Here is an 11359-nt window from a genome sequence, read left to right on the forward strand (position 1 = left end):
GGACTTCCAGAAGGCCTCTGGTTTGTCCAAGTGCTCTCTGGCAAAGTTGAAACGGGCAGCTTTGTTCTTTCTTGAGAGCAGAGGGTTCCTTCTAGCAACCCTCCCATGAATGTCATGTCTATTCAATTTTTCGTCTGATTGTAGACGCATGTACATTTACCCCAGATGCTGCCAGAGAGGTCTGCAACTCTTTAGAGGTGATGTGTGGGTTGCCTTTTACCTGATTTATTATTCTTCTGGTGCTTCTTGGTGATGGTCTTGATTGGCGTCCACTTCTAGGCAGAGTTGCGGTCATGTTGAATGCCCTCCATTTGTAAATTATTTGTCTTACAGTGGATGGATGGAGCTGGAATCTTTTTGAGATGGTCTTATAGCTTTCCCCAGACTGATGGGCTGTCAGTACCTTCTTCCTGATGTCCTCGGATATCTCTTTTCCTCTCTGCATTGTTGATCTGTGTGGGTACACCTTGGCACTACAGTAGTTTGGTTGGTTTCCTCTCTCTTTTAATCTGTGTTGCCCAACCCTTTTCCTAAGGATGTCTCATTTGATTGGTTTGCTTAATTGACTAATTAAGCACCCAAATGTGTTTCACCGAATCTGTTACCTACTTGACTTTACCAATGCAGCTGGGGGTTCACTTACTTTTGCACATACACTAATTCCATGTTTCATGTAGTTTTTTGGCTACTCACACAATTCCCTCTAAACAAGTACATGCAATTGATAAACATAAACCTGACATTTCATATATGGAAAACTGGTGATGATAAAATAGAAAAATCATGGTAAAACAACAGAAAACTCTAAACTGCTCAAGGGGTTCACATACTTCCAAGCAGCACTGTATGTAAATGACTGCATTGTTTTAGTTGCTGTATTTTGTCAAAAGGTCCAATAAACATTGAATTTTCTTGCTAACATTGGATGTGTCAGTCGTTACAGGTTTAAAATAGACGTACAGATATATGTATGTTATTCTGTCATCATATTTATCAATACTGTTTTTCCTAGTTTGACTAAATTCTCACTTTATTTTCTCACTTTATACTGCGGTCATATTACGCACCGCTATGCAAAATGTCTAGTTGATGACAGCAGTGATGAGGAGGCTCAGTATAGCCTATCCCCAGTCATTCCGCTGTTACTACAGTATTCATCTCCTTTTCACTGAAGGGAGACTACAGAACTAAAGACTACACCCACCACAGAACCTAATGAAACTTGGTAGAACCAGTCGGATGTGGAGATAAGTAGCCTGCATGATCTGGGTGAAAGGACTGAACTTTCGGTGGGTGTTTCTTGGGCTGTCACTGTGGGATGCAACCTTTTTGAATTATTCATGATTTTACACATTTGACAAATGTTTTCTTAGCCAAATCACTCCACAGTCCCGCCTTTCTCCAGTGACCATATAAGTCCAACGTAACTGTCCACTCATTCGTGTGACCCGACTGCAGGATTAGGAGAGTAGCCTACAACAAGTGAAATGGGTATGTGGATTTTGTTTTTGTATGCATGATAACATTCCACCTGCTTTTTGCATTGCGTTTATTGCGTCCATGAAAATGTTAAACTGTTCAATCTTTCAATCCCGATCATGTGGCTTTGCATGTATAGGCGACTGTTTAGACTGATGGACCAACATAATGTAGCCCATATTTAAAGGCGTAAAAATACATTACGTAACATGTACACAATTCTATAATTTTAGAGAGTCGAAGAGCCTTTGTGTTTACTTCATACTACATGCTGTGGACGTAGACGTCCAACTTTCAGTAATTTACTAATCTTAAAGTTTCACGTTGAAGTCTGTAGAAAATAGGGGTCTGTCAGGTGAAGTTACAAAACTTACATAACAGGCATAAAAACTGACCGTTGGCAGCGTTATTGCATAAATCACCTATATACAGAACTAATTGCGGATTGACCTTAAAGTTACCCCGTGAGAAAGCGTTCGCTTATCACAGTGGAACAATTCTTGGCAGCAGCCTGCCAAAACACTGAGAAATCTAACAGCTGTGCTTTCTCGCAATGTAAGCCAATAATGGGATTTATTTAACCATTTATTTGAGGTATATAGTATAATTTTCAACATCTAGTGAATATCTTCACTTAGTGATAATTGCGCTGGTTGCACAGTGCACCACGGACTGCTTATGTAGCCAACATTTCATGTACAAACATGTAGTGAAGTAGCCAGCCTGAAGTAGCCCCCCCGTTATGCAAAGAATGTTTGGATATATATGTATGGTAAGTCTCTGATTAAGGCACAGTAATATGACATTTTTTTTCATGGAGACTTTTTCATATCATGCCTGTCAAGGAGGATGAAGCCACACTGTAAACAGGAAATAGTTATAGTGCAATTACTTCAAACCTTTCTAGGTTGCAAAACACAACTGCTCCATTGCTCTCAGTTGATTTTTCTCTTCGTAGCTGTGTTAACCTCGGCAGGAGATAGCCCGCTGGGACTTTAACCTCTGCACACTCAATCTAAATGCTTTACTGCTGAACTAGAAGTCTGGGATAGAGGTTAAGAGTTTTCTGCCCGGAATTAAACATTGCCAAGTGCTTGCTAAGCATAGCCTGGACAGTCAACTGTTTTTGAGTTCAGTGACCCTATTTCTCAATTAAAATATTTAACTTGGAGAGAGACGGCTTGCTTATACTGTGTTGCAGAACAGTCGTTTCCTTGTACATTGTTCATTTCTAATTATGTAAAAGTAACTTCTTGACTAAGGAATAAAAGGATTAGTCAAGTGCTACTCTTTGGATAATTAACTATGCTCCTCGACTGGATTATTAAATATGGAGACATGTCCCATGTAGATTTTTCTTACCTCCTTTGATGTTAATACACAATGATGCAAACCCTGTCAAAGTGTTATCTTACTTCATTCTCAGGAATATGGGACTAAAATGACCCATAATCTCAAAACACACAGTAGTCCAAGAAAGAGTTGGGGATGTTGTGTTTTGTCTTATCTTTACTGAACATTGTCCTCATTTTGACAGCTTCCAGTTGCTCAGGATGTGGACCTGGCTACAAGACCCCATTGGATGCCATGAAGGGTAAGTGAGTAAATACATAATGTGTTCAATAACACTTGTGCACTTGACAAATACATGAATTGTAGTTTTTAGGTTGCATATGAGGTGTTCTATCAATCAAATGTGTGTTTTTTTGTTTTTTTTCAAGGACCACGGGAAAAGATTGTTTATTTGCCTTGTATATACCGCAATACGGACATACTGAAGCCTGACTACCTTGCAACTGTGGATGTGGACCCAAAATCACCAAGTTTTTGTAAGGTGAGACCATGTGACAAAATATACTCCATGGTTAACTCTGGTTCACTGTGACCTCTGGACAACCATTATGCAAGTGCTTCAAAGGTTATCTGAGTCCAACATTTTAGCAGGGAGTTCACTTGGATTAATTCCAGCATCAACAAACAATGGAGGGTTTTGTCTGCAGATCACATCGGTGACCTTTTTGTGCTCTTGTGAATGTGTGTGTGTGTGTGTGTGTGTGTGTGTGTGTGTGTGTGTGTGTTGGGGGGTCCTCATTGGCGTGGCGTAGGTGATTCACAGGTTACCCATGCCTAACCTGAAGGATGAGCTCCACCACTCTGGCTGGAATGCCTGCAGCAGCTGCTTCGGGGACGCATCCAGGAAACGTAACCGCCTCATTCTACCCTCCCTGATCTCCTCCCGGATCTATGTGGTGGATGTGGGGACGGACCCTCTCGCTCCGCGCCTTCACAAGGTGCTACACAGGTTTACAAGAACGACAGTTTAAGTCTACAAGGAAAATGAATGATTCATCTGAAATCTTTTTTAATACTGTTGACTTGATGCTACATGAGCATTGAATTAGGTCTGCAAGCAAAATGAACATTCTGGATTTGCAGAAAATCACAGATGAATCTGATTGTTATACTGTTGAATCAATACTACACAAGCATGAACTGATCACTTGGATGTAGGTAGTCTTGAGGTTGTGTTTAATATTCCTCTGTCACGTAGATGGTGGAGCCCACAGAGCTCTTCTGGAAGTGTGATTTGGCTAATCCACACACGGCACACTGTCTGGGCAATGGGCAAATCATGATCAGTACCATGGGAGATCCTTCAGGGAATGGCAAAGGTAAGTGCCACCTATGACACTGCCCCTAACACACAAGGTTAGAAAAGCAGAGAAAGGTGGGTTAGACCAATTGATTCCATTAGTAGTTTTTAAAAAGAAAGTCGATGCAGCACCTTGTTGTGGATTTTTCCCCCCATTGAAATGACATTCTTGTGTCTCTGCTTTTGGATGAAATCCAGTTAGTCTGAAAGGAACGGATGTTGTCTTTATCAACTGTTTACTCAGGGGGCTTTGTTCTGTTGGACGGAGAAACATTTGAAGTGGTCGGCAACTGGGAATTACCTGGCGATGCAGCACCCATGGGCTATGACTTCTGGTATCAACCACGGCACAACGTAATGATGAGCACAGAATGGGGAGCGCCCAAAGCGCTGGCCCGTGGCTTTGACCCTGCAGATGTTAAAGCTGGTATGCATTGTGTATGTGTGTGTGTGTGAGAAAGAGGCCTTATGTCAGGCAACCTTTTGATCTACCATGTATAATGGCCTGCTGCTGACTATGTTTTGAAGCTGGGAGAACTTAGCCTCAGCACCATAAATCATACTGTGTGTCGGTGCAGGTCTGTATGGGCAGCGCATCAACGTCTGGGACTGGACCACTCACAAGCGTGTGCAGACCCTCGACCTAGGGGAAGAGGGTGCCATCCCCCTGGAGATCCGTTTCCTGCATGACCCAGCTGCAGCCGAAGGCTACGTGGGCTGTGCTCTCAACGGCACTGTGTTCCGCTTCTACAAGACCCCGGTGAGCACCTGCTTCATTACTGGTGTGCCCAGTCGCTCTGGTCAACATCCATCTTGTAAAGTCAAATGTTAACTCTATTGTACAGCGGATGTACACAGTCAGCCGCCATTGTCTGAAGTATCTGTATAACTATAGCCAGGCATTTAAGTTGCTGTTAAATACCATAGGAGGAGGCTTAGCTATTGTGAATTGCTATTGCAACCACAGAATAAATATCAGAAATACTCAAAAAGAGCTATTGAAACATGTCAACACAATTTTTGCCCCTCATTTCAGAAGCACAGTAGAAGCCATTTCCTCAGAATTAATTCATTTTATTGGTTCAATTTAAGTAAATACAATTTGTAAATTTCCTTTTGTAATATAATAATCCTTCTGTTTTATTGTTTTTCTCTCCTGTGAAGAAAGGGGACTGGGCAGCGGAAAGGGTCATCAAGGTCCCAAACAAAAAAGTGCAGGGTTGGGTACTGCCAGAGATGCCAAGTAAGCACTATTCGCTCCAGCATAACACATTACATAAGTACATAAAAAAACACAACATGCATTTGTGGTGTCTTTGTCAGTTTGGTACTTACAATGACTGAGGTGCAAAGCAACATTGAATGGTCAGTTAGGGTGTGCCTTTAGGGTGTGACATTATCTTCTGCGCTCAGGTCTAATCACAGATATCCTGATCTCCTTGGATGACCGGTTCCTCTACTTCAGTAACTGGTTGCATGGTGACATTCGGCAATATGACATTACTGACCGGAGACATCCACGACTCGCTGGCCAGGTCTGAAATCAGATATATTCCTCCAAAACATTCCCGAATATCTTATTTGTATTTGTATAGTGACTATAAACCACCAGTTCAGGTTGTACTTTAAGGTACCAGGTCAGGAAATATCCACTGAAATGCTTTCATCGTTTACAATGTTGTCAATTTCCTACTGATTCCGACGTGGTCTTACAAATCAGTTTGGGTATCAAAGAATCGCAAACATTCTAATTATAGGCAGCACCTCCAGCAATTCTGTATTTTGCTACTCTCTCCCCACACATATACGTCCGTGGATGATAAACAAACATTTCAATTTGGAAAATTGCTTGCTAAATTACTTGTTTTTGTGTTTAAAAGGTGTTTCTGGGTGGCAGTATTATAAGTGATGGCCCTGTGAAAGTCCTGGAAGACAAAGAGCTAAAGTCCCAGCCACCCCAACGCATTATCAAGGTATAAAACACAACAAAGAGATGATGTATGTTTTCAGTGTAAAAGTATTTATATAACCATATGTATATGCTTATATACCATGCACATTGTGGCTTATATACCATGCACATTGTGCTATTTCCAATCAAGGGGAAGAGGATTCAAGGAAGTCCACAGATGCTCCAACTGAGTCTGGACGGGAAGAGGCTGTATGTCACTACTTCTCTATACAGTGCCTGGGACAAGCAGTTCTATCCTGAGCTAGTCAAGTAAGATGACTCCATGATCTTGAGTTTCCACCCAATGATATACCTTTAAAAAAAGGTTACAAACCTGTTCCTCCATTACACTCTTTAATGTCTTTGCCTACTGTAGTAGGATCATACTAAGAGGGAGAGAGAAGTTCTTAAGTAGAGGGAAGAAAAAAGGACAACTTTTCAAAGTTGTCTGTAATCCAATTTTGAACAGCAGCAAAGCACACAAAAATACTCCCATTTCATCTGTCAAAATGAACACTGAAACATTGCAATGGTCAACAGTACTTCTTTGTATGAAGTGGTGTGTGGATCAATCTGTGGTTGGTATTCTGAATGTGTGGTTGTAGTCTTCTGACCTCTCTGCTTTTGCTTCAGGGAGGGCTCCGTTATGATGCAAATTGATGTGGACACAGTAAAGGGCGGCCTTAAGCTGAATGAGGACTTCCTGGTGGACTTTGGAGCAGAACCTGATGGTCCAGTCTTGGCCCATGAGCTCCGATACCCTGGTGGAGACTGCACCTCAGACATCTGGCTGTAGTGCGAGTAATCACATCAGATAGGGGGTGCTCTTCACTCTGCTAACGAAAATGTTCCTCTGTGAAGGATTAGGGAGGGAAACACGCAAAGGTGGACAGTATACTAAGGACCAAATTTAAAAGTATATGCTGTGTAGATTTGTGTTACTTGTCTTTGTAAATGCTTTAACTTTTTTTAACTTTAACTGCTAGCACAGAGAAAAGCTCCCCAAATGGCCTTTCTTCTGTGGGAGCTGTTCTTCATTGCTGTCAGTAGACCAGTCATTCTTTATACTTTATATCAGTACAGTAGAGCATTAAGAAATAAGATGACGGAATACTGAATAATATTTTGTGCCATGAATGTAACATTGTATTGATCATAATTAATTGCTACTGACACTTGCAAATGTACTAATGAATCATGCTAACTAGAAAAATAGTTAAACACTTTGTTGTACCATGTAAAAATCATTACTGTAAAAAAAAAAAAAATTGAATAAATGTTACCGTTGTTTTTCAATTCCTGTAGCAGTGTTATTTTTGCTTCAAGTGCACAAGACCATACCAACACCTCAGATATAACATTGCGAGGAATTTAAGGAAGAGTGTACTGCACCTTGTTGAACTCAAGATATTATTCTGTCATATAGGAAGGATTTTTTCATAATGCTAAAAGTGAAATTATCCACAGTGAACTGTCACAAAAAAATCACGCATCTGTGCACAAACGTTAGTGCTGCTCTAATGCTTGATCGACATTCGAATCCTGTCCATATTATTGCTACTCTGAAATGCTTTTGACTGTTAAGAAAGAAGGCTACTACACTTTTGAGCAAATCCGACTGCTCATCTGTTATTGTACGGCCGCTAGATGTCACCCTACGCTTGAGCTCTGTGCCATTTCAATAACAGAACACCGATTAATAGATGGTTTAGTTATATATGGCAAGTTCGACATATAAAGTCTTTCGAGGTGAATGATTTCAAAACAGTGAAAACATATTTTACAAAGACCATGTTTTCTGTATTATTCACATTTCAGGGGACTCAGTCACATTCGATTTTGTAACAGGCATTAAATGGACAGCTATATGGTGAGATGAACGGTGGTGATGAAGCGAGCCTATCATTTAATTAGGTCAAAGTTAAGTGTAATTACCAAGGGGACATACGATTTATAAACTAGATCAGTGCTGTCTGGTCATCATTTGTTGAAAAGTAATTTTAAGTAGGCCTAACCGCTAAATATTGACTGGTAACCGAAATCAATTTAGGGAGAATTAGATGATATTGGCAACTTGGGTTAAAAAGACAAGAGCATACACTTACATGCCTATTAATCATAAAAAAAAAATTAATACTCTGGCGACTATGCGTGAATTAAATGAAATACATGCGATGCATAGGTGATCCCTTGAATTAAGTTAGACTTTTCCTGCTACTTTTTGCTTTTCTACGTGCATACTTGAAGCTGCTATTGTTATTATAGTGCTGAAGTTCCGGTAAAGCGGACAATGACCCACACATTACAGCAACCACGCCATTTATCTTATATTAAGATATGGTTAGACACTGCCCACTTCTACCGCAACATAGCCAACTGCCCTATCAGATCATCACCTAAATAATTACAATATGCAATTTGAACTCTGTGCACCATCGGAGTCAATCCACTTACAGCTGTTGTTTAGCCCATAGACATATATAGATGTCTATGGTTTAGCCTATCTGAAGACTGCACCAGAGTTCAGGTCTCATCTACCAGAAATTGTTGCTTCAAGGCGCAGAAAGTGGCACTGGCACATCCCCACCTCATGTCGACCTACTACTAACAAAATGATATGCTTATCTTATATGGGCCTACACTATAAAAACTACTATCAGTGGCGATTTTAGCCATACATTTCTGGTGGGGCAATTTTGTATGACGTCATGTCACCGTCACAAAAATAGAGGTAGCTGATTATTATAAGCAGTAGGCCTGTAAGATATGCTATGAGCTGCATTTTGAGTGCCAGCAGGGAGCAGAAATACTATTTCAAATACATTTCACATGCTTCAGCGCGACACAAAGATGTTGCTTATAATACAGCATTAAAGTAAAATGATTGCAACAAAGTAAAAAGTAGACACATAGCTCAAATAACTTGCATAATTTATTAAGCTTGTGGCACACATGTGGCATACAATATGAAGCAAAACTGAAACAAATAACAGCAACAAAACATGCTGCTAAATGAACAAAACTGTGTTCTTGCAGATTGCATTGATACATCCATCAGCTCCCAAAAAAAAAGTTTGACTCACTCACCGAATCGTAGTATCTTTTCAGCCTGGTGTCGCCCAGGCACATCGTCTCAAAGTTCGCACTTCCCACAGAGCTTTATGCACGATATCAGCCTCCCCAGTACATAACGATTCTCCCCCGTCTGTTTGTTGTGCTTAAAATGTTCCGCTGATATGCACTACCTAGCTGTGCCATGATGTTGACCTGCCCCAATAGTCCCAATTTCAGGGCGCAATTGATATGGGTTTTACAGCTGTCGTGTTTCACTGTTCTTTCTGCCAGATGCTTCAGGTCTTCGTCCGTTGTCCAAACTGAGTCTGCATTAGTACCAATTCCAAAAAGACGGCGTGGGGAACAGAACAGTGCTCGTTTTGATGTGCTAGCAGCCATGTCTTTCTGTCATACCATTCCGTCTTGAAAGTTCCAGTCGATTTCTCACCAGGCTGCAGCAGGATCAAGTTGTCTGGTCTGTGTGGCCCCAAACGTTTAATTTCTAATTTCTCTTCCAGCGAAAATGTACTAAATTGCACACTCAACAAATAGTCTACATTATTCATTGTAGTCTGAATTAAAACACTTCCAAAATACTCGAAAACTACCAATAGCTAACTAGCAGTAACGTTACTGGCATTGGTCTGTCTGATATTATCTGACTGTATGTTTTTATTTTTTTCTTGGACACGGGGTACAGTTCTCGCGGTTTTCGCAATATTCGAGTCGAGTTGCTAGGCAGATTTCATGGGGCACATCTGAAAGTGCCCCACCGCTCAACGTTAACTTTGGCCTGTGTGGTTCACGCTCATTGGTGTTTCCATGGCAACAGTCTTAAACTTGCGCCGTTGCCCCACAGAGCAGAGAGTAGTATGGCGTCAGTTTAGTGCCAAAACTCACACATGCGAGGAAACGTCTATTCGAGTGAATTTCAGGTTTTCGCAAGCGTGAATTTCTTCTGCGCACTCAATTTTAGCAGCCGCGAGAGGAAATTCAACAACTGCGAGCCCAGAGACTGACATACTCTCTCGCGAAAACTTGGTCTGCTCGCTCGAATTTATCATACGCTCTCGCGAAAATGTTATCTGCTCGCTGGAAAGTATGACTTTTGGCAGTGTGTGGGCGGTTTTGGCAGTGTGTGGGCGGGAACCAAAGGAGGACGGGCTCTTTTCTGATTGGTCTTGCTTTGACAGCAGGAGAGTCATATTCATGACGGACCGTTTACCAAACTCCGTTAAGTAGCTACATATGTCTTTGTATGGTGAAGACTGATATTTAACGACGAACCGAAGTTACGGTACCCATTAAACACGTTTTGAATAAATACTAGTGGTGATTGTAGCATTTGACCCACTATCACTTTATTTATTCCTGGAAAAAGAGTCAGTTCTCGTGACATAGTCGCTGTTATGCCAGAAGCTAGCTCTTGCTGCTGAGTTTTCAAAGTTGACTTCAATGTTTGAATGTAATTTATTCCATGGTCCGGGTGTTTTCACTGCTTTTAACACTGCTAGCTACAACAGGTAGCAGGCAAAGGCTACTTGCTAGCGCAGGAATCTTCTGAGGCAGTCAGCGGAGCTCTAGAATCTTAGATCAGTAGTAGACTAGCTAGCAGCTAAACAATACAATTTAATAACATGAGAGGACAAGTCACGTTCGCAATTGTAAATTCTAACTGTAAGAATGATGAACCAATTCAATAAAATGAACTTTGTGACTGAAATTACTGTTGTTTACTGTGTAGTGCTCAACACTTAATACTAGCAGCAAGCTTAAAGATAGCTAGTAGCTAACTATGTTACCTACTGGCAGATAACATCGACTGTCACGAGAACTGACTCTTTTTCCTGGAATAAATAAAGTGATCGTGGGTCAAATGCTACAATCACCACTAGTATTTAATCAAAACAGCTTTAATGGGTGCCGTTACTTCGGTTCGTCATTAAATATCAGTTTTCATATGTAGCTAAACAGTTGTCTAGTGTAACTAGTGATGAGAGAGGGTGAACATCCCCCTTTATAAGATCATCAGTCACACGTGACTGATGCGATATGAGGCGCAATAGCGCCTCCTCCTGGACAAATATAATTACATACATACATTCATACACTTATCCACTCTCAACAACTGTCCCTCTTGATCAAATAAACAAATTGATTGATTGAATGGACGCGATGAACGGGAGATTTATTTTTTTACCCCTGATCTATGGCAATGCTTT

The 11359-nt window shown here is 41.0% G+C and overlaps 1 protein-coding gene across 1 annotated transcript; it reads left to right on the top strand.

Moving 5' to 3' along the window:
• The first annotated feature begins 1349 nt into the window (after nucleotides 1–1349).
• On the top strand, nucleotides 1350–7379 carry selenbp1 (selenium binding protein 1). The gene is made up of 12 exons (XM_012837507.3): nucleotides 1350–1491; nucleotides 3017–3073; nucleotides 3201–3313; nucleotides 3585–3770; nucleotides 4031–4151; nucleotides 4377–4559; nucleotides 4711–4892; nucleotides 5297–5375; nucleotides 5546–5667; nucleotides 6013–6105; nucleotides 6235–6353; nucleotides 6717–7379. Exons 1-12 carry the CDS (start codon nucleotides 1488–1490, stop codon nucleotides 6877–6879), a joined length of 1422 nt encoding a protein of 473 aa, XP_012692961.1. The 5' UTR covers nucleotides 1350–1487; the 3' UTR covers nucleotides 6880–7379.
• The last annotated feature ends 3980 nt before the right edge of the window (nucleotides 7380–11359 follow it).

This window comes from Clupea harengus, chromosome 11, assembly GCF_900700415.2.
Source record: "Clupea harengus chromosome 11, Ch_v2.0.2, whole genome shotgun sequence".
Classification (NCBI taxonomy): Eukaryota; Metazoa; Chordata; class Actinopteri; order Clupeiformes; family Clupeidae; genus Clupea; species Clupea harengus.

Coding starts and splice junctions, on each gene's coding strand:
- selenbp1 (XM_012837507.3), top strand. Junction 4,152..4,376: donor TCCTTCAGGGAATGGCAAAG/GTAAGTGCCACC, acceptor CTGTTTACTCAG/GGGGCTTTGTTCTGTTGGAC. Junction 4,893..5,296: donor TCCGCTTCTACAAGACCCCG/GTGAGCACCTGC, acceptor TCTCCTGTGAAG/AAAGGGGACTGGGCAGCGGA.